At 41.6% G+C, this 22,779-nt stretch overlaps 2 protein-coding genes across 6 annotated transcripts; both read left to right on the forward strand.

The window, feature by feature from the left end:
* Positions 1–3,466: 3,466 nt before the first annotated feature.
* LOC110527761 (sodium-coupled monocarboxylate transporter 1-like) lies at positions 3,467–13,259 on the forward strand. Its single transcript, XM_021609258.2, has 15 exons — positions 3,467–4,501; positions 5,830–5,895; positions 6,126–6,177; positions 6,516–6,583; positions 6,838–6,992; positions 7,118–7,258; positions 7,371–7,500; positions 10,065–10,153; positions 10,414–10,526; positions 10,782–10,849; positions 10,942–11,028; positions 11,255–11,448; positions 11,696–11,805; positions 11,999–12,084; positions 12,316–13,259. The coding sequence occupies exons 1-15, from the start codon at positions 4,145–4,147 to the stop codon at positions 12,439–12,441; spliced, it is 1,842 nt and encodes a 613-aa protein (XP_021464933.2). The 5' UTR covers positions 3,467–4,144; the 3' UTR covers positions 12,442–13,259.
* A 670-nt stretch (positions 13,260–13,929) lies between these two features.
* Positions 13,930–18,405, forward strand: si:ch211-105j21.9 (sialomucin core protein 24-like). Of its 5 annotated transcripts, none has more exons than XM_021609260.2 (4): positions 13,930–14,042; positions 16,903–17,477; positions 17,586–17,741; positions 17,977–18,405. In XM_021609260.2, exons 2-4 carry the CDS (start codon positions 16,916–16,918, stop codon positions 18,222–18,224), a joined length of 966 nt encoding a protein of 321 aa, XP_021464935.2. In that variant the 5' UTR covers positions 13,930–14,042; positions 16,903–16,915; the 3' UTR covers positions 18,225–18,405. The 5 variants fall into 5 exon arrangements, with proteins under 5 accessions (XP_021464935.2, XP_036839146.1, XP_036839145.1 ...); XM_036983251.1 differs by lacking the exon at positions 13,930–14,042 and adding an exon at positions 15,637–15,946 and having other exon boundaries at positions 16,903–17,318; XM_036983250.1 differs by lacking the exon at positions 13,930–14,042 and adding an exon at positions 15,652–15,946.
* The last annotated feature ends 4,374 nt before the right edge of the window (positions 18,406–22,779 follow it).

The raw sequence follows: 22,779 nt of genomic DNA on the forward strand, positions 1-22,779 counted from the left end.
CTATGCTATCGTGCCCAGAAACCTGCTCCTTTTACTCTCTGTTCCGAACGTGCTAGATGGCCAGTTCGTATAGCATTTAGCCGTACCCTTATCCTACTTCTCCTCTGTTCCTCTGGTGATGTAGAGGTAAATCCAGGACCTGCAGTGCCTAGCTCCACTCCCACTCCCCAGGTGCTCTCAGTTGTTGGCTTCTGTAACCGTAAAAGCCTTGGTTTCCTGCATGTTAACGTTAGAAGCCTACTCCCTAAATGTATTTTACTCACTGCTTTAGAACACTCTGCCAACCCGGATGTCTTAGCCGTGTCGGAATCCTGGCTCAGGAAAACCACCAAAAACCCTGAAATTTTCATCCCTAACTATAACATTTTCCGCAAAGATAGAACTGCCAAAGGGGGCGGTGTTGCAATCTACTGCAAAGATAGCCTGCAGAGTTCTGTATTACTATCCAAGTCTGTACCCATACAATTCGAGCTTCTACTTCTAAAAATTCACCTTTCCAGAAGCAAGTCGCTCACTGTTGCCGCTTGCTATAGACCTCCCTCTGCCCCCAGCTGTGCCCTCGATACCATATGTGAATTGATTTCCCCCCATCTATCTTCTGAACTCTTGCTACTAGGTGACCTAAACTGGGACATGCTTAACACTGTGGCCATCCTACAATCTAAGCTTGATGCCCTCAATCTCACACAAATGATCAATGAACCTACCAGGTACAACTCCAAATCTGTAAACACGGGCACCCTCATAGATGTCATTTAAACTAACTCACCCTCCAAATACACCTCTACTATTTTCAATCAAGATCACTGCCTCACTGCCTGCATCCGTAATGGGTCTGCGACCAAACGACCACCCCTCATCACTGTCAAATGCTCCCTAAAACACTTCTGCGAGCAGGCCTTTCTAATCGACCTGGCCGGGGTATCCAGGAATGACATTGACCTCATCCCGTCAGTAGATGATGCCTGGCTATTTTTTAAAAGTGCCTTCCTCACTATCTTAAATAAGCATGCCCCATTCAAACTAGGAATAGATATAGTCCTTAGTTCACTCCAGACCTGTCTGCCCTTGACCAGCAGAAAAACATCCTGTGGCATTCTGCATTAGCATCGAATAGCCCCCGTGATATGCAACTTTTCAGGGAAGTTAGGAGCAAATATACACAGGCAGTTAGGAAAGCTAAGGCTAGCTTTTTCAAACGGAAAATTGCATCCTGTAGTACTAGCTCAAAAAAGTTCTGGGACACTGTAAAGTCCATGGAGAATAAGAGCACCTCCTCCCAGCTGCACACTGTTCTGAGGCTCGGAAACACTTTCACCACCAATAAATCCACTATAATTGAGAATTTCAATAAGCATTTCTCTACGGCTGGCCATGCTTTCCACCTGGCTACCCCTACCCCGGTCAACTGCCCGGCATCCTCCACAGCAACCCCGCCAAAGCCCCCACCATTTCTCCTTCACCCAAATCCAGATAGCTGATGTTCTGAAAGATCTTCAAAATCTGGACCCCTACAAATCAGCCGGGCTAGACAATCTGGACCCTCTCTAAAATTATCTGCAAAATTGTTGCAACCCCTATTACTAGCCTGTTCAACCTCTCTTTAGTATCATCTGAGATTCCCAAAGATTGGAAAGCTGCCACGGTCATCCCCCTCTTCAAAGGGGGTGACACTCTAGACCCAATCTACTACAGACCTATATATATCCTACCCTGTCTTTCTAAGGTCTTCAAAAGCCAAGTTAACAAACAGATTACAGACCATTTCGAATCCCACTGTACCTTCTCCGCTATGCAATCTGGTTTCAGAGCTGGTCATGGGTGCACCTCAGCCACGCTCAAGGTCCTAAACGACATCATAACCGCCATCGATAAGAGACATTACTGTGCAGCCGTATTCATCGACCTGGCCAAGGCTTTCGACGACTGTCAATCACCACATTCTATATGCAGACTCGACAGCCTTGGATTCTCAAATGATTGCCTCGCCTGGTTTACCAAATACTTCTCTGATAGAGTTCAGTGTGTCAAACCTGAGGGCCTGTTGTCCGGACCTCTGGCAGTCTCTATGAGGGTGCCACAGGGTTCAATTCTTGGGCCGACTCTCTTCTCTGTATACATCAATGATGTTGCTTTTGCTGCTGGTGATTCTCTGATACACCTCTACGCAGATGACACCATTCTGCATACTTCTGGCCCCTCTTTGGACACAGTGTTAACTAACCTCCAGACAAGCTTCAATGCCATACAACTCTCCTCCCGTGGCCTCCGTGGCTCCAGCAGGTATATCTCACTGGTCACCCCCAAAGCCAATTCCTCCTTTGGTCGCCTTTCCTTCCAGTTCTCTGCTGCCAATGACTGGAACGAACTGCAAAAATCTCTGAAGCTGGAGACTCATATCTCCCTCACTAACTTTAAGCACCAGCTGTCAGAGCAGCTCACAGATCACTGCACCTGTACATAGCCCATCTGTGAACAGCCCATCTATCTACCTACCTCATCCCCATACTGTATTTATTTATTTATCTTGCTCCTTTGCACCCCAGTATCTCTACTTGCACATTCATCTTCTGCACATCTACCATTCCAGTGTTTAATTGCTATATTGTAATTACTTCGCCACCATTGCCTATTTATTGCCTTAACTCCCTTATCTTGCTTCATTTGTACTCACTGTATATATACTTTTTGTTTTCTTTGTTCTACTGTATGTTTTGTTTATTCCATTTGCAACTCTGTGTTGTTGTATGTGTCAAATTGCTATGCTTTATCTTGGCCAGGTCGCAGTTGCAAATGAGAACTTGTTATCAAATAGCCTACCTGGTTAAATAAAGGTGAAATAAAAAAAAATGTACTGTATCTCATGTTTATGTAAGGTTGTAACTGAGTCCTTGAGTGATTCAGTATCCTTAATTTCCCCCAAAACTGGGCATTGTCTTCTATTTCAAAAAGTGCTCGCATCTAAAATTATTTTTACAATATACTGACTCATGCAATGGGATGGAATGACTCATCAATGGCTGATCAATGACTGCATGGGTTGTTCTATCTCACAGCTGACTTAGCTTGTCTGGAAAGTCTAATCAGTCAAGTTTTAATGTCATGTTCACTAGCACTGGGTTGTAACTGCATTGTAACTGCCTTTCTTGCAAGCTCTAAACCCAACGATACAGTAATCAATATAATTGTGGTACTAAAAATAACATAAGGTAGAACAAAAACACACACAAATGATACAAAATATAATAGAAAAGTTTGGTCTTAGAGTCCATAAATATTGCAGGAGTTCTTGATGCGGATCCCATGCTTCGACAGTTACAACAGTGTCAGGCTGACAATGCATGGCGTTTTACCTCAATAATAAAACCAACAGTATATTTCTATTGAATGGTAGAGCAGCCGGCAGGGCCAAACACACTTTATGAAGTCAGATATGAAGATCGTTCTGTTTTACAATCTTGGAAGGCGGTACGGTGAATTCTGTATCTGTTGTCCTTGGGTGATGATTCATTAAAGTGGTATTTATGGTTAACCAGCACCAATAGTGTGTTCTTCCATGCTTTTGTCAGGACAAGGGGAGCACACAAGGAAGTCTTGCTAAACGGGAGGATGCTTTGCTAGTAGTTTTCAGCGTTGTTCAACATCAACAAGTAAGGAAGACATAGGAATATTGGACATTAGTTCTTGGGATTCTAGGATGTTTGTAGAAGGACATTTCTTTCCATTATGGATGTCTATTGTAAGTGTTAAATAACTGCAATAATTTCAACACTTAATCTGTATTGATACTAGCATTCCTGAGGTGCATATCTAGTTGACTGAGAATTTATGTGCTATTGGTTTGTTCTCTTGGAAGACTGAAAAACGGTTGGCCTCAATTTTAGTAAAAGTGTTTTATTTTGACATTCTTGATTTAACTTTGTGAAAGTTAAATAATTCTGTAATTCATATAACATTCATTTGATCGAGTTTTAAATGGGAAAAATTGTGTGCGTTGGAAAGAAAGGAAATTAAATATTAGCAACATTGCCTAACAATCAAACTGTAAGATCTAAGTTATGAGCAGTGGGTGAAGGTGTTTAGATAGTAAAGGTAAGATAATTGTCGGTCCCTGCCTGAGAGATCTCTTCTGGGCTCATTAACCATGACGATGGGCACAGGGGGCCCCGTGGCCTCGTTCTCTGTGTGGGACTATGTGGTATTTGTGGGCACAGTCCTGGGGGCAGCTGGCATTGGCCTGTTCCAAGCCATCCGGGGCCGCAAGAACAACAACAGCGGTGAGTTCCTGCTGGGGGGCCGTCAGATGACAGCGGTGCCCGTTGCCATGTCCCTCACTGCCAGCTTCATGTCTGGCATCACCGTGATAGGCACACCAGCCGAAGCCTATCGGTTTGGGGCGGACTACTGGATCTTTGCCATCTCCTATGCCATCATGTCCATCATCACCGCCGAGATATTTGTCCCTCTCTTCTACCGCCTGGGCATCACCAGCACCTATGAGGTAAGGAGATATACCAGACAGTGTCAGACCCACTTGGGTCAAATACATTGTACTTTTGTGACCATTCCACTGGGTCTATTGTACCGGTCAAACAGCAAGTGCAATCAACGTGGATGGAGATAAAGTGAAGAGCAATAGGGGAACTTGGGTAAGAGGTTAGGGGTAGGAATTAAGATGAATCAGTAGGGAGAGGTGTTGATGAGAGGGTAGTGCTCTAACATGTCTATCCGTTGTAATTTAACTAATGATTTATCACTGATCCACGAAAGCAATCTAATCCAGGAGGGGTGTCTATCTGTTACATCTGTCACATTCAGCATCTATGAGGACTAAATGTGTGACTAACTGCATTAAAAGTCCATACAATTATTTCCTTTGTTTTGAAAAATAAACCATTGATGACTTAATCAAAAATAATGTTGAGGCTTTAGGCTTGCAGATAATAATGATGATGATTCTAATTTGTGAAGTGCTTTTCTCAGACCCAAGGTGCAAACATTTTGCAATAAATAGTAATAATAATAAAAACAATCCAGAACATAGAACACAGACAACAATCAAAGCTATATACAGGTGTCGCCAGATCCAGAGGACAAAATAACAGAATTAGCTGAGGTCCTTGTAAGCTTTTCTGAACAGCACAGTTTTGAGCTATGCCTTAAAGTAGGAACGAGACTCTGCAGCCCTAATAGTTTCTGAAAGCCCTGTCACCCATAGTTTTTAGTCTGCTGCTGGGGTGCTGAAGGTAGACAGACCTGGAGGAGCGAGGGGTGCATGTGGGGCAGGAGGGTAGAATGAGGTACAAGAGATACTTGGGTCCAGAGTTGTGGGTAGGTGTGAACCAGGATGTACTTATGAAAAGTCTATGCATCCTTCATTATCATCACTTCCTGATTACCCAGATAACAATTCTAGGGAGAAATAACATTTTTTGTAATGTTACCCGTAATGTACCCCTAATGTTCGAGTGTTCAGTTTTCCATTAGTTAGGGGAACAATCTGTGTTAACAAAGACCTTCTGAGAACCCTTTTAGCAGATTTTGATGTCAGAGTTAGTCCCTTAATTTGAAACAGAACATACTCAGAACATGGTTACCATGTTCTCAGAATATACAATATTAATGTTCTAGAACCATTTCATGGGACGTTACAAGAAAATTAACGTGTTCAGTTTTCTGAGGGTTCGTGACCTAATGAGACACTTACGGGAACGTTCTCAAACAATTTGGGAACATGTTGTTGTTAGCTGGGTAGAAACAAATATTTACAAGTGTAAAAAGCCAATGAAATCAGGCAGGTTTGACTAAAAATGTTTATTTTCTCTGCAGTATCTGGAGATGCGCTTTAATAAGTTGATTCGGGTGATCGGGACATCCATGTACATCACACAAACGGTAAATATTCAGTTAACATCATGAAGATGGGATGAAAAGATAGGCAATACTTCCCCAAGGATTTGGTGGAAACAATAATATCTGTAATACTTTAACGACAAAAAATGTCCCTTTTTTCCATTGCCTGTTTTTCTGAAGCCATCTGGCCATCTCAGGTAAACATTCCACCTTTATGAATGTGCATCAAGTATATGTTTACATCAATCAACTAATTGCTGTGTTTCTTTCAGGCCCTGTACACTGGTATGGTCATATATGCGCCAGCTCTCGCACTCAATCAAAGTAAGTCATATGCAAAGTACCTCTGTAATGTCCCTTATCCAAACCACAATAATATTATATGTGCGTTGATCGAGGGTCTGACTGATTATACATCTTTAGCTAATTCAATTGGTCTATGATCTGATGATTGTGTTGTCTAATTGTTCATGAATTGATGCTATCAGCAGCTCAAAAGAGAACATGCAGATATTGTTAGGTTAAGTGATATCATACATGATTCATATGTATATAGTTTAATCTCAAGGAAACAGTTGAAGAGTACTATTTGGACAAGTCATGTAAAGAGGTCTGTACCTCTAGGTGTTTCAGTCACATGGCTGAACTTCTGTGTGTTTCAGTCACAGGAATGAACCTCTGGGGAGTGCTGGTGGCCACTGGGGTGGTGTGCATCCTCTACTGTACCCTGGTCAGTGGCTCATCTCACACACTCCCAATCAGCAATCAACACCTTCCTGCTGTGACAATACACATGACCAAGGCCAGGAGTTTTTCCCATGACATGACCGTGCAGGGAAAACTGTAACCCAGTTATGGGCAATTACTAGGGTCCAGGAAACACAACAGAACCTACACATGAACATACCTCTTTTGTGTACATGAGGTTACGGCATGTTAGTCTACATTCCTTCCCCTGACTCCATGTTGTTTTGTGGTTCTCAGGGAGGTCTGAAAGCGGTGATATGGACAGACGTGTTTCAGATGGTGATCATGTTAGCAGGTTTCGTGGCTGTCATCGCAAGGGGGGCTGTCATCCAGGGGGGCCTGGGGAAGATCTGGGACGACTGCTACCAGGGAGGCAGGCTCAGCGCGTTTGAGTAAGTATAATGTCCACAAATGTCATGCAGGGATTGAATAGCTACAATGATAAAAATGCATTACCAGCACAGTATGACCCCGCATAGTTTCCTGAGCGTTTTCAATTTAATACCTTCTAATGCAGTTTTGATCCAGACCCTTTGAAGCGTCACACGTTCTGGACGATCGTGGTTGGTGGCAGTGTAATGTGGGTGTCCATTTACTCCATCAACCAGTCACAGGTGCAGCGTTACATCTCTTGCAAAACCCTAACCCAAGCCAAACTGTAAGGTGCACTCCTACTTTCCACAATTTAGAACAATCATACAGGAAAAGCTGTGAAAGAAGAATAGCAATATGAGTGTTTTTTCCATGTTTGCTTTCTTTAAACCCCTTAGGTCACTGTATGGGAATATAATTGGTCTCTGGTTGACTGTGAGCTTAGCAGTGTTCTCCGGCCTCACCATGTACTCCATTTACAAAGACTGTGATCCATTCACTAACGGTGATGTAGGGGCAGTTGATCAGGTAAGTAAGTGTAAGACAGCTATGGTTAATATAGGCATGGACGGCATATAAATTGCTGCACTAATATTAAGGAAGTCTCGAGGTTCTGCTCGCCTGAGTTAGAATATCTCATGATAAATTGTAGACCATACTTTTTACCAAGAGAGTCTACATCTATATTTTTTGTAGCAGTCTATTTACCACCACAAACCGATGCTGGCACTTAGACTGTACTCAACAAGCTGTAAGGCCATAAGCCAACAAGAAAATGCTCTTCCAGAGGCAGAGCTCCTAGTGGCTGGTGATTTCAATGCAGGAAAACTGAAATCCGTTTTACATCATTTCTACCAGCATATCAACTGTGCGACTAAAGGGAGAAAAAAAACTCTAGATGATCTTTACTCACACAGACATGCATACAAAGCTCTCCTTCGCCCCCCATTTGGCAAATCTGACGATGACTCTGTCCTCCAGATTCTTGCTTACATGCAAAGACTCAAACAGGAAGTACCAGTGACATGCTTAATTCAGAAGTGGTCAGATTAAGCAGATGTTAAATTACAGGACTGCTTTGCTAGCACAGACTGGAATATGTTCCGGGATTCATCCGATGGCATTGAGGAGTTTACCACATTAGTCACTGGCTTCATTACTAAGTGCATCGACAACGTCTTCCCCACAGTGACCGTACATACATATCCCAACCAGAAGCCATGGACTAAAGGCAATATCCGCACTGACATAAAGGCTAGAGCTGCCGCTTGAAAGGAGCGGGACACTAACTCGGACGCTTATAAGAAATCCTGCTACGCCCTCCAAGGAACCATCCAACAGGCAAAGCGTCAATACAGGACTAAGACCAAATCCTACTACACCGGCTCTGATGCTCGTCGGATGTGGCAGGGCTTGCAAATTATCATGGATTATAAAGGGAAACATAGCCACGAGCTGCAAAGTGACATGGGCCTACCAAATGAGGGAAATGCCTTCTATGCTCGCTTCGAGGCAAACAACACTGAACAATGTGTGAGAGCACCTGTTGTTTCGGAAGACTGTGAGATCACTCTCTCCGAAGCCGATGTGAATAAAACCTTTAACAGATTAACATTCAAAATATGGCAGGGCCAGACGGATTACCAGGACATGTACTCAGAGCATGCACTGACCAGTTGTGAAGTGTCTTCACTGACATTTTCAACCTCTCCCTGACCCAGTTTGTAGTACCTACATGTTTCCAGACATATCTACCACGCTGACCTTCAACACGGGGGCCCCTCAGGAGTGTGTGCTTAGTCCCCTTCTGTACTCCCTGTTCACCCACGACTGCGTGGCTTTGCATGACTGTAACACCAACATTAAGTTTGCCGACGACACAACAGTGGTGGGCCTGATAGCCAATGATGAGGAGACAGCCTATAGGGATGATGTTAGAGACGTGGCAGTGTGGTGCTAGGACAACAACCTCTCCCTCAACGTCAGCAAGACAAAAAAGCTGTCAGCGAGACAAAAAAGATACAGGGAAAGGAGGGCCCGAGCACGCCCCCATTCACATCTACGGGCCTGTTGTGGAGCATGTCAGAGCTTCAAGTTCCTCAGTCTCCACATCACTAAGGATCTATCATGGTCCAAGCACACCAACGCAATCTTGAAGAGGGCATGGCAATGCCTCTTCCCGCGTCGGGAGGCTGAAAAGATTTGGCATGGGCCCTCAGATCCTCAAAAAGTTAAATGGCTGCACCATCGAGAGCATCTTGACTGGCTGCATTTATCAAGGCACAAGGTGAGACCCAGATGCAGACACAGGAGGCAGCCCTTCCAAAAGGCCCTGTACCAACTCCTCATGTCTCCTAATGGTGGCTCCCTGCTGGGTCTGTCATGGACAGTTCGTACTATCAAGACACAAGGCGAGACCATAATGCAGACACAGAAGGCAAATGGTTGGAGTCTTACAATGTTTAATGATCCAAAGGGGTAGGCAAGAGAATAGTCGTGGACAGGCAAAAAGGTCAAGACCAGATCAGGGTCCAGGAGGTACAGAGTGGCAGACAGGCTTGTTGTCAAGGCAGGCAGAATGGTCAGGCAGGCGGGTACATTATTTTCTACTCCCTATATATAGCCATGTTATTTTCTACTTCCCATATAATGCCATGTTATTTTCTACTCTCTATATATAGCCATGTTATTTTCTACTCCCTATATATAGCCATGTTATTTTCTACTCCCTATATATAGCCATGTTATTTTCTACTCCCTATATATAGCCATGTTATTCACTGTGTCACTATTTTTTTCTTCTTCTCTTTAACTCTGCATTGTTGAAAAAGGACCAATAAGTAAACATTTCATTGTTAGTCTACACCTGCTGTCTACAAAGCATGTGACAAATAAAATGTGATTAGATTTGAATTTGATTTGTCTATGGCAGTGTTATCAAATGTTGAAACTGACCAGTGTGTGCATGTGTGTGTGTGTGTGTGTGTGTGTGTGTGTGTGTGTGTGTGTGTGTGTGTGTGTGTGTGTGTGTGTGTGTGTGTGTGCGCGTGCGTGCGTGCGTGCGTGCGTGTGTGTGTGTTTGTGTAAACAAGCTGCTTCCTTACCTGGTGATGGACATTCTGGCAGCCTATCCTGGAGTCCCTGGATTGTTTGTGTCTGCAGCATACAGTGGCACCCTAAGGTGAGAATACTCCCAAGGGGAACCCAAATAGAGAAGGTTTGGTCACACAAATGTTCTAGGTGGAAAAGGTCTAGATGGATATTTAAATTGATTGGCATAGTAAGAAAACCCAATCTCACGCCCCTCTACCCCGTCCTGGGTCCAAACACAAGCGGTATTCCACTACTAACCTATCAGTGAATGTGTTTAATTATGAATACCCTGCAGACAAAGGACATTCTTTCTCTTCCCCTCATCTATTGCCATTGTGTCTGTTTCAGTACTGTGTCCTCCAGCATCAATGCGCTGGTGGCTGTCACTGTGGAGGACTTTGTCAGGCCAGTGTGGAAAAACCTGACAGAGAAACAGGTGTCCTGGATCAACATGGGCCTCAGTGAGTTTCACACAAAACAATAACAATCTGAAAAAATGTCATGACCGCCACAGCCCTATGTAAGAGTAACAAAATGACATGTGGGTTCATTCAAATAATACTGTGATACAAATATAGAAGGTCAGTTAGAATTTTTCTTTAGTATGTACATTATATTTCATTATATGTTGTTACTTTACATGTAAATATAGTCTTAATCATCATATGTTCATCATACGTTTATGGGATATTTAATTATCTTTGGACATATTCCAGGTATTTTCTTCGGGTTTTTGTGCATTGGGATGGCTGCAATAGCTTCACTGATGGGAAGCATTTTGCAGGTAGGAAAAACAATCAGATGTGGCTCTGTAGCACCACCTGCTGTCTGGTAGTCATCCCCTCCACTTTATGTCTAACAGTTGTCTCTTTTCAGGCAGCACTGTCCATATTTGGAATGATAAGTGGACCTCTTCTTGGACTTTACGTACTAGGCATGTTCTGGCGCACAGCAAACTCAACAGTAGGCATCCCCCGATTTCTTTCATATCAATCATCATTCATACTCAAAGACTGATTAACTCATTACTCAAAGAGAAATGAACATCTGTAAACACTATAAAAGTCCTGACATAAAAATCAATGTTGTGTTGTTAAATACAACAACGTCAAAGGTTAGGCAATATAAAAATGTATGTGCGGTATCTCTAGGTAAGACAGTACTGAGACTGCTTCCTTATGCCTTGCAGGGGGGACTCACAGGACTGATTGTGGGCCTTGTTATTACCCTGTGGGTAGGGATTGGAGCGCAGATATACCCACCCCTAGCTGATAAGACCAACCCCCTGCCAATCAGTGTGGCAGGCTGTAACCGCACACAGGACCTGAACTACACCACCCTGGCCCCATGGACCGGGGCAGTAACACCGACCCCTCTGCCTGAGTGAGTTACTCACAGTCACTTTATAACCACTGTCTCCAAAGTCCCCTATTCCCCATATAGTGCACTACCTTTGACCAGTCCGATGGTGCTTATAGCTATGGGTTAGCAGCCTTGTTAAACCAGCCTGATCTTGCTAGTTTACATCCTGTGTCACCGAAAGGAATCTGATTTCACGAGGCTAATGTGTTAGGGGGGCTGAGATAAAGTTGCTCAGGTATGACTCTCTCTCTCTCTTTTGTTGTTACAGTGACCGGCCAGCTCTGGCAGACTCATGGTACTCCCTGTCCTACTTGTACTTCTGTCTCCTGGGCAGTCTGGTGACTGTGATTGTGGGCCTGGTGGTAAGCGCTATCACAGGTGAGGACACCTCCTTTAGCGCTAACCCTAACAGCATAGTGCATGTTATGAGTTATGTTTTGACATCATGACCCGACGAGGAGTTTGGTTTCGGAAAAACTCCTAGCCCTAAGTATAATGACTTAGGCTCATTAAAATTGATACTGGATGCATTTATTTAAGCCAGACATCTCCTTGTGTCGTGTCTTTCCAGGTGGTTGCAAGCAGGAGAATCTACGCTTGGATCTCTTTGTAAGGAGACGTGATCTATTCTGCGCTGGCTGTGGCAAGGACTCAGAGGTAAAGCCTCTTCCTCCAACCCTCTCTCTCTCTCTTCCTCCATCTCTCTCTCTCTCTCTTCCCCCTCTCTCCCCATCTCTCTCTCTCTCTCTCTTCCCCCATCTCTCTCTCTCTCTCTCTCTCTCTCTCTCTCATACTGTAGGCCTACATCTGTATTGAATGTTCTGTGGCTGTGTCTATCTGTCTCTGTGTTAACTGTCTCCTGGTGTGGTCTTTGTGTGTCTTCCACAGGCATTAGACTCTGAGATAAATGAAAAGGCTGGATCGGAGCTGAAGAATGGATCAAACAACGCTGGATTCAAAGACTCTCAGTTTAACATTGTGGATAAGGATGTGGAAAAGGTCACTAAAATGTGATGCTGCCACCAAGCTAAATACACTCTGTCAACTGGAGTGCTCCAAGAGAACGATTTGTCCTCTCACATTTCCATTCTAGTTTTATTGTAATGAAATTCGTTGCTAAGAAAGGAAGCCCATGTGTGTAATTACGCAGATGAAGTCCCTAATCAGCAAATGTGTGTGAAGAACAAGAACAAAGGACTAGCATTACTAACCCCATATTCATCAGGGTCAATATGAACCGTGGGTTTGACAAAACAGTCATGTTATTTTTATGTATTTATTTTAACTCAGCTGGGCTTTCAATTTCTTGCTGTCGAGAGTTGTAATAGTAAAGAATGCACAAGGCACCAATTCAAAATGTGTTTGTGTATGGGCAGTTTTCCTCTTGCTATGTCACTCACTGACAGACTTTAAAGAGCTATTTATAACCTGTTCAAAATGTCCAGTTGATCAACTAGGTAGCCTATGGTAGCTAGGTAGGTATGTTAGGCTAACCAGCTATCTTATAGTTGTAGTTATCATGGCCAGATTAATTGATCAGGGACCTCAACCCCAAAGCGGCCTCCTTTGTTTTTGTTGAGTAACTAAAGTATCATGTGAACACACATATGACATGGCAAAATGTCTATAATTGAAGGAAATTAGCTTTAAAACTGTAACAACAACAACAACAAAAAAAATTGCCTACAAGAGGGGTGTGAACAGTTTGGGGTCGATGGGTTGTGAGGTGGTGGTTTATGACTTTTCAACATTGTGTTAAGATTATAGATAAAATAGGTTTAATTAAAAATACATAAATTAAAATGTACATCTAACCTACTTGTCACTACAAATAATGGACTAATATGAGCATATGCAGTTGATATGTGATCATGTTTATTTTGTATTTTACAGCCCTTTAGGCTGATACAATACATTTGACTGTATATTCATTTTGTGGCTATAAAGATTGTGCTGAAATGTATACTGAGTTAGCTTGCTGTGATTGTTCTTTTTGGGATTTCTTTCATTGTCAAGTTGTTTTCATAAACATGCTTGGTAAAGGGCAATGAGCTAGACACAAATGCATGCTTATTTCTAAACAGGTTTGGAGTGCAACAGTTATACTGTATCTTGTATACATCACATGCATCTTTACCAAGGTGACCATATTCATTAACCACAAACAACTGTACGCTACTAACATACTACATAATACTCAATTTGTTTTCCTGGGGCAAATACCCAGGGTCACATACAGTTAACATGCAGTAGACAAAGCGATTTGTGCAGCCTACCATACACAAACATCCCAAAAAAGGTAGAGAAAACATTTTCTTCCTTTCTTACCTCTCCGGGAACACTGTTTTTAATAAGAAGTTAAAAGATAACGTATCTGCAAAAAGTTCTGATTTGTTGACTGTAAGCCTACATGTAAAGAGTTCTTCTGACTAATGACCAGGTCTCCTTGCCAACCAGCAGACAATAGAGGAAGTGAACACAGAAGGGGACCGCCCACTTCACATTTCACTGGGCCATGAAAGCAAGCCTTCTGCTGTCTGTGGTCTGTAGGGAGTGGAGAACAAAGCAATAAACCAAGTTCCTGGTTTCACTCTCACGGGTGCTGGCTGTGTAAGGTGAGCTAAAACTATTTTCTAAATGTTAACTGTGAAAATAAAATGGTAGGGTATAGGGAAGGTCAAAAACACAGTCGAAAGATAGCGTATTAATGAAACACCATATGTGCTTAATATTTCAGTTGCCCTCTACTTAGTTTCAGAAGGCAGGTGCATTGGTATTGTTCCGGTTCCGACCACACTTTATTGTCGTGCACGCATACTGCATTTTGCAGATGTTGTCGCAGGTGCAGTGAAATGCTTATGTTTCTAGCTTCGTCAGTGCAGTATACATAACACTAATTTAAATGAAGAAATATCAGAACGAGCAATGTCAGAGACCGGAATATATATATAACTTTTGAACAGTAGGGTATATATATTATAAACAGTAGTAAAAAATGGTAGGGTGATGGAGGAGTGATGGTTGCTGATAATGGGCCTCTGTACGCCTACGTAGATATTCCATAAAAAAAATCTGTAGTTTCCAGCTACAATAGTCATTTACAACATTAACAATGTCTATACTGTATTTCTGATCAATTTTATGTCATTTTAATGGCCAATTTTTTTTGCTTTTCTTTAAAAAACAAGGACATTTCTAAGTGACTTAAAATGTCCTTTTTTTTCTTTAAAAAGCTATTTTTTTTGTCCATTAAAATAACATAAAATGTATAAATATCTACATAGGCACAGAGGCCCATTATCAGCAACCATCACTCCTGTGTTCCAATGACAGACCTCAACTGGCAGCTTCATTAAATAGTTCCCGCAAAACACCAGTCTCAATGTCAACAGTGAAGAGACAATTCCAGGATGCTGGCCTTCTAGGCAGAGTTGCAAAGAAAAAGCCATATCTCTGTCCAGTGTCTGTGTTATTTTGCCCATTTTAATCTTTTTTTTAATTGTCTTATCTGAGATATGTATTTTTCTTTGCATCTCTGCCTAGAAGGCCAGCATCCCAGAGATACCGTATGTATATAATGGTGTGTATGGGCAGTACATGAATAGGAAAGGTGTGTGCATCAGTAAGTATATAGGATGAGCCTTGACTGGAATACAGTATATACATATGAAGTAGGTAAAACGGTATATAGACATTATTAAAGTACCCAGTGTTCAATGACTATGTACGTAGGGCAACAGTCTCTAAGGTGAAGGGTTGGTGGTAGCCGGCTAGTAAGTGACTAAGTTCAGGGCTGGGTACTGCGCGGAGACCAGCTAGTGGTGATAGAAGCTGTTCTTTTAGTCTTTATGTCCCAGCTTTGATGCACCTGTACTGGCTCCGTCTTCTAGATGGTAGTTTTTTTTTTATACTGTAGGCTCTCGTTTAGTTATTATGATGCTAATTCTTTAGTGGGCTGAACGAGGTGCGATTCTGCCTACCTCGGTCAAATACACATGTGCTGTAACATTTTGCTAATACAAAGGCTACCATACACAGCAGGACTACCTGAACACAATGACAAAACATGGGTCGTGACCAACGTTTCCTCCAAACTACCCGCGTACAGTAACCCGTGACTGCTGCGCAGCTCCCCTGGGACTACTGCGCAGAATAAATACTCCTATAAATCCACTGAGAGAAGAACGAGATTGAATTTCGCTCAACTTTCTAGAGTTTTCCATGTTAGTTAACACTATCCGCGTTTGCGTTACTGTGGAAATTGTGGTCGAATCAACGCAATATTAGCCACTTTCAATGCAACATACCGAAACAAAACGAACAATGCAAGATATTGCATTGTAGGCAGAACGCAACAGAGTAGGTTTCTATTGCATTGACAGGCATGGTCTCATCCCGTAAAGTACGCAGACCGGTGCGGCATAACCAATCAGAGCTGCAGTAAGCCTATATGCAAATAGACCATTGCCATATATGGATCCATGCCATTTGCTTTGATCTGGACTTTACAGCTGGGGTCGTGAGTAGATGTGCTAATTTTGCGATTAAAGCAAGAGCTGCATGTGGCCACCTGTGCACATTTTTGTTCATATCCTTTGCTAGTTTGTTATTAGCCCAGTTATAGATAATGTGTAGTCAGCAGCAGGGGAGTGATTTTTTTCCTACAAGAGCCCAACATGTGTACCTTTTCTAGACATTTTTGAAAAGTGAGTCAGGTAAAGAGCTTTTTTTATGTGTTAAAGGGGCAGTGTTGTATTTTGAGACAGGCTTGAATAAGCTAAGTAGCCAGTAGGCAGAGGTTAGCATAATTTGTCTGATTCTCTGTAATAATGGTATGGGAATAGTAACACATTTTATTTTGTAAAGTGGTTTCTTGCATCAAACAACGTAATTTTCAGTCACCTCCTTGTCTGAAGGACAAGTGGATAAACAGGTTAATGTCGAGCCCTGCCTAATTTTTTTCTTCAAAAGTCTCATGTAGGCCTACATTGAAAACCACACATTGGCTGCTACTGTGGGCTGAATGATAGAACAGCTGTTTACATGTTAAAATGTTATGGGATGCATTTTGTCCATTGTTTTTGATGGTAGGCCACTCTGGTAGGCCTACATTATGATCAAATAGCCACAGTAGCCTACTTGGCCACTGTTAATACTGTAACTTAAAGCGGGTACAGCCTCAGTGGTCACAGTAAACGCGCGCTGGAAGTTGCACAGAATTTTCACAACGTTCGAGCTCAGCAGACCAGAAATGTACTCATTGCCTAAAACATTTTAAGAGAACATTGGTTGTGACTCATATGTATGGTGTCCTTTGGGACTGTGAAAAATAGAACAAGTACAGGCTTGTGTTGTTTCTATATTAGAACACACAGCCTGAGGGACTTTAAGATATGGTTGGTCAACACTATACACAGCTGTTTTTTTTGTGTTTTTTTGGATCCTTATAATACTTTATTATGTTGTTCACTATAGGACCAAAGAGAACATGAGGGCCATTGATCACAGACTTTCTCTACCCCTGGCAAGTTTTATTATGGCCATTTCCTTGACTACAACTACAACCCTGACAAGCTCTTCTGAGAGAGGAAATAATGCCACTGTCGCAAATATCCGTTTGGTTACTGCAATCACAGAGACAATGGCGCCAAACCAGACCTACACCACAGCCATGTCAACTCCTTCAAATGTCACTGTTGACGGTGCTCTCTCTACTACAAGTTACCATAACTCAAGTCAGAACAGCACTGGAGCAACAACTCACAATGCTGTGCAGGACAACTCAACAACCACAACAGCACTGGCTGAGAGCTCAAACACAACCACTGAGTCAACACCATCAGCTTTGGCCCCTACAGCTAATGCTACATCTGCAGCCATTACAGTCCCAGGTATTGTCCCCTCCACTGCACCAACCACCCAAGCAGCCAAGACCACTGAAAACCAAAACAGTACATCAAATATCCCACCACAACAATCCACTAAGAATCTTCCTCAAACCACAAATGCTGCCATTTCGATGACAACCGCAACACATAATGTGACACAAGGTAACTGCTGCTGGTTGATATGTCTGTCTTTTAAAGATGATTAGTTATTATGCAACACAAATGTAAGTGAATTTCAATTATTCACATCTTTCCTGGTTTATTCAACAGGTTTTGGACTAGACAATTCAGAAAAAGGCATGACGGTTTTCTTCAGTGTTGTGCTTGGGGTGTTTGTTTTGGGAATATTTATGTACATGTTGAATAGATGGAACCAGATGAGGCAATACTCACACCGACCTCTCTATAACAACTCTGAGGCCGAAGGTAAGAGAATTCATACATCATGTTCTCATTAGATCTTTCTCCCATACCTCAAATGCATTTTGTCATTCTCACTAAGATGTAGACACATTGACAGTGCATGCAGGCTCCAATTGAATAATACATGAGTTTCATTCTTGTGTAGTACATTAATATATGTTTTATTACAGCTGACACATTTGTGCTACTGTAGTGAATGTTACATTGGTTCTTACAGCTCTACTCAATTCATTTTCAGTGGGTGGATCCCTAGCAGCAGACGACACACTTGTAATTTCAGGAGGACTCTACGATGGTTCACAAATCTATAATCCTACTATGACAACTACTGATATGACGGAGGATGAGTTCAATTTTGATAACCGTCTACATGTGTCCCAGCGATCACAGTTCCGCCTGGAGTTCTTAACTGAAGAACGAGAGAACTCCCCAGGCTATGAGGCCTCTACCTTTCATACTTTTCAGCCAATTGATGATGATTTTTAATGTCAAATCTAGCTTATTTTTGTTTTTTTTAACTCCAGTTTGTAAATGATGTCCAAACTAGCCAATAGGCTTTTTTTTAACATCACTTTAACAATTGCATTGTTTATACTGTTGAAGTCGGAAGTTTACATACACTTAGGTTGGAGTCATTAAAACCTTTTCAACCACTCCACAAATTTCTTGTTAACGAACTTAACAAGTTGGTTAGAACATGTACTTTGTGCATGACACGAGTAATTTTTCCAACAATTGTTTACAGACAGATTATTTCACTTATAATTCACTGTATCACAATTCCAGTGCGTCAGAAGTTTACATACACTAATTTGACTGTGCCTTTAAACAGCTTGGAAAATTCCAGAAAATTATGTCATGGCTTTAGAAGCTTCTGATAGGCTAATTGACATCATTTGAGTCAATTGGAGGTGTACCTGCAGAGGTATTTCAAGGCCTACCTTCAAACTCAGTGCCTCTTTGCTTAACATCATGAAGAAATCAGCCAGGACCTTGTGAAGATGCTGGAGGAAACAGACACAAAAGTATCTATAGCCACAGTAAAACGAGTAAAACATAACCTGAAAGGCCGCTCAGCAAGGAAGAAGCCACTCCCCCGAAACCGCAATAAAAAGCCAGACTATGGTTTGCAACTGCACATGGGGACAAAGATCGTACTTTTTGGAGAAATGTCCTCTTGTCTGATGAAACAAAAATTGAACTGTTTGGCCATAATGACCATCATTATGTTTGGTGGAAAAAGGGGGAGGCTTGCAAGCTGAAGAACACCATCCCAACCAATAAGCACATGTTGTGGGGGTGCTTTGCTGCAGGAGGGACAGGTGCACTTCACAAAAGATATGGCATCATGAGGGAGGACATTTACGTGGATATATTGAAGCAACATCTCAAGACATCAGTCAGGAAGTTAAAGCTTGGTCACAAATGGGTCTTCCAAATGGACAATGACCCCAAGCATACTTCCAAAGTTGTGGCAAAATGGCTTAAGGACAACAAAGTCAAGGTATTGGAGTGGCTATCACAAAGCCCTGACCTCAATTATATATAAAATCTGTGGGCAGAACTGGAAAAGTGTGTGCGAGCAAGGAGGCCTACAAACCTGACTCGGTTACACTAGCTCTATCAGGAGAAATGGGCCAACATTCACCCAACTTATTGTGGGAAGCTTGTGGAAGGCTACCCAAAACGTTTGAGCCAAGCTAAACCATTTAAAGGCAATGCTACCAAATACTAATTGAGTGTATGTAAACTTCTGACCCACTGGGAATGTGATGAAAGAAATACAATCTGAAAAATGTTCTCTCTACTATTATTCTGACATTTCGCATTATTAAAATAAAGTGGTGGTCCTAAGTGACCTAAAACAGGAAATATTTAATAGGATTAAATGTCAGGAATTGTGAAAAACTGAGGTTAAATGTATTTGTGCATGTAAACTTCATACTTCAACTGTATACATTTTTTGTATGTATATTATTTGTATTTTTTCTTCTTAGTACTTTTTTCACTCTACCATTCCATCCCTAGCCTAATTGGATTCAGCTAATGGACAACAATACTTATACCGCTACTTGCAGTTATTTCGCTCTATGATACCTGTAGTTAAATAATGATATATACAGTGCCTTGCAAAAGTATTCGGCCCCCTTGAACTTTGCGACCTTTTGCCACATTTCAGGCTTCAAACATAAAGATATGAAACTGTATTTTTTTGTGAAGAATCAACAACAAGTGGGACACAATCATGAAGTGGAACGACATTTATTGGATATTTCAAACTTTTTTAACAAATCAAAAACTGAAAAATTGGGCGTGCAAAATTATTCAGCCCCTTTACTTTCAGTGCAGCAAACTCTCTCCAGAAGTTCAGTGAGGTTCTCTGAATGATCCAATGTTGACCTAAATGACTAATGATGATAAATACAATCCACCTGTGTGTAATCAAGTCTCCGTATAAATGCACCTGCATTGTGATAGTCTCAGAGGTCCGTTAAAAGCGCAGAGAGCATCATGAAGAACAATGAACACACCAGGAAGGTCCGAGATACTGTTGTGAAGAAGTTTAAATCCGGATTTGGATACAAAAAGATTTCCCAAGCTTTAAACATCCCAAGGAGCACTGTGCAAGCGATAATATTGAAATGGAAGGAGTATCAGACCACTGCAAATCTACCAAGACCTGGCCGTCCCGCTAAACTTTCAGCTCATACAAGGAGAAGACTGATCAGAGATGCAGCCAAGAGGCCCATGATCACTCTGGATGAACTGCAGAGATCTACAGCTGAGGTGGGAGACTCTGTCCATAGGACAACAATCAGTCGTATATTGCACAAATCTGGCCTTTATGGAAGAGTGGCAAGAAGAAAGCCATTTCTTAAAGATATCCATAAAAAGTGTTGTTTAAAGTTTGCCAGAAGCCACCTGGGAGACACACCAAACATGTGGAAGAGGGTGCTCTGGTCAGATGAAACCAAAATTGAACTTTTTGGCAACAATGCAAAATGTTATGTTTGGTGTAAAAGCAACACAGCTGAACACACCATCCCCACTGTCAAACATGGTGGTGGCAGCATCATGGTTTGGGCCTACTTTTCTTCAGCAGGGACAGGGAAGATGGTTAAAATTGATGGGAAGATGGATGGAGCCAAATACAGGACCATTCTGGAAGAACCTGATGGAGTCTGCAAAAGACCTGAGACTGGGACGGAGATTTGTCTTCCAACAAGACAATGATCCAAAACATAAAGCAAAATCTACAATGGAATGGTTCAAAAATAAACATATCCAGGTGTTATAATGGCCAAGTCAAAGTCCAGACCTGAATCCAATCGAGAATCTGTGGAAAGAACTGAAAACTGCTGTTCACAAATGCTCTCCATCCAACCTCACTGAGCTCGAGCTGTTTTGCAAGGAGGAATGGGAAAAAATTTCAGTCTCTTTGATGTGCAAAACTGATAGAGACATACCCCAAGCGACTTACAGCTGTAATCGCAGCAAAAGGTGGCGCTACAAAGTATTAACTTAAGGGGGCTGAATAATTTTTCAGTTTTTGATTTGTTAAAAAAGTTTGAAATATCCAATAAATGTCGTTCCACTTCATGATTGTGTCCCACTTGTTGTTGATTCTTCACAAAAAAATACAGTTTTATATCTTTATGTTTGAAGCCTGAAATGTGGCAAAAGGTCGCAAAGTTCAAGGTGGCCGAATACTTTCGCAAGGCACTGTATATATTCCTAACTTCCTCTTTCTTCAAGTGTTGGATTTTCACCCACAGCGGCCAATCCATTATTCATTCTGATCTTAACTCCAACCCTCCGATGTCCACATATTAACCCATTTTTCCCAGTATAATGCCATTTTTTCTATTTTCTTTTACAATACATCCCTTCATTTTACTATGATGTCTTACGAGGGTCCTGAACTTCCCTAATTTAAGATTTCTACCGATATTGCCCTAAAAATGTATACTTTACCTAGGAGCATAATGATATTTTGCATTGACTGATTGTGGTTTTTCAGATCCCTTAACAATGCAGGTTGCAGGTCCTGCTGAACACAGACATTAAGACTGAACAACCATTCCTGGGCCTGACTCCAAATTCGAGCCACCAATAGACTGTACCATAAAATATGTTCTATAGATTCTGTGTCCTCATGACAGTCTGCACAAGGCAATATATTGAGCATTCATTTTGTAGCAAGTATTTTATACTATAGCTTAAATTTAAAAGAATTGATTGATGTGTCAATTGTTGTTTTATATATCAATTCATAGACCCGATGCCAAGGTATTGAGCCATCAAAAGCCTGTTCTCATATGACTTGAATTTTATACGGTATTGCTGTCAAACACTTTGACTGATACATTTTTCGATTTACACTACTCATTTTAAACCATTTATGATTTTGAATGGGTGGCAGACAGATTCATTCTTTAATTTCTTCAAAAAGTAATGGTCTCTTCCCATTTTGTGGCAGTGCTGCAATGAGTTGGTTATAATTTTGGATTGAGCATATACCTCCATACACTGTTGTTAGTATGCCTGTGTGACATAAGTTTACAATTTTTGTTCATGATTTTTCTGTATCAGTAAATTGGAGTTAATATTATTCTATTATTATTCTATTATTTCCTGTAAATTAGATCTTCCTTTTCTGGAGGATGGAATTGAAATCGTAGCCAACTCTGTAAAAAGGAGGATACTTGAAACAGATTTTACACTAAGTGTACAAAACATGAGGAACATTTGCTTTCTCCTTGACAGTCTGACCAGGTGAATCCAGGTTAAAGTTATGATCCCTTATTAATGTCACCTGTTAAATCCACTTCAATCAGTGTAGATAAACGGGAGGGCACAGGTTAAAGAAGGATTGTTAAGACTTGAGACATGGATTGTGTATGTGTGACATTTAGAGGGTGAATGGGCAAGACAAAATATTTAAATTCCTTTGAACGGGTTATGGTAGTAGGTGCCAGGCAAACTAGTTTGAGTGTGTCAAGAACTGCAACGCTGCTGGGTTTTTCATGTTCCACAGTTT

Source organism: Oncorhynchus mykiss, chromosome 7 (genome assembly GCF_013265735.2).
Source record: "Oncorhynchus mykiss isolate Arlee chromosome 7, USDA_OmykA_1.1, whole genome shotgun sequence".
NCBI classification, from domain to species: Eukaryota; Metazoa; Chordata; class Actinopteri; order Salmoniformes; family Salmonidae; genus Oncorhynchus; species Oncorhynchus mykiss.

Bases quoted from the DNA above. Each gene is read 5' to 3' on its own strand.
- LOC110527761 (XM_021609258.2), top strand. From the start codon at position 4,145: ATGACGATGGGCACAGGGGGCCCCGTGGCCTCGTTCTCTGTGTGGGAC. The intron at 5,896-6,125 runs GTAAATATTCAG...TGTTTCTTTCAG, and splicing joins CCATGTACATCACACAAACG to GCCCTGTACACTGGTATGGT. The intron at 6,178-6,515 runs GTAAGTCATATG...TGTGTGTTTCAG, and splicing joins AGCTCTCGCACTCAATCAAA to TCACAGGAATGAACCTCTGG.
- si:ch211-105j21.9 (XM_036983250.1), top strand. From the start codon at position 15,909: ATGCCATTTGCTTTGATCTGGACTTTACAGCTGGGGTC. The intron at 17,478-17,585 runs GTAACTGCTGCT...TTTATTCAACAG, and splicing joins AACACATAATGTGACACAAG to GTTTTGGACTAGACAATTCA. The intron at 17,742-17,976 runs GTAAGAGAATTC...ATTCATTTTCAG, and splicing joins TAACAACTCTGAGGCCGAAG to TGGGTGGATCCCTAGCAGCA.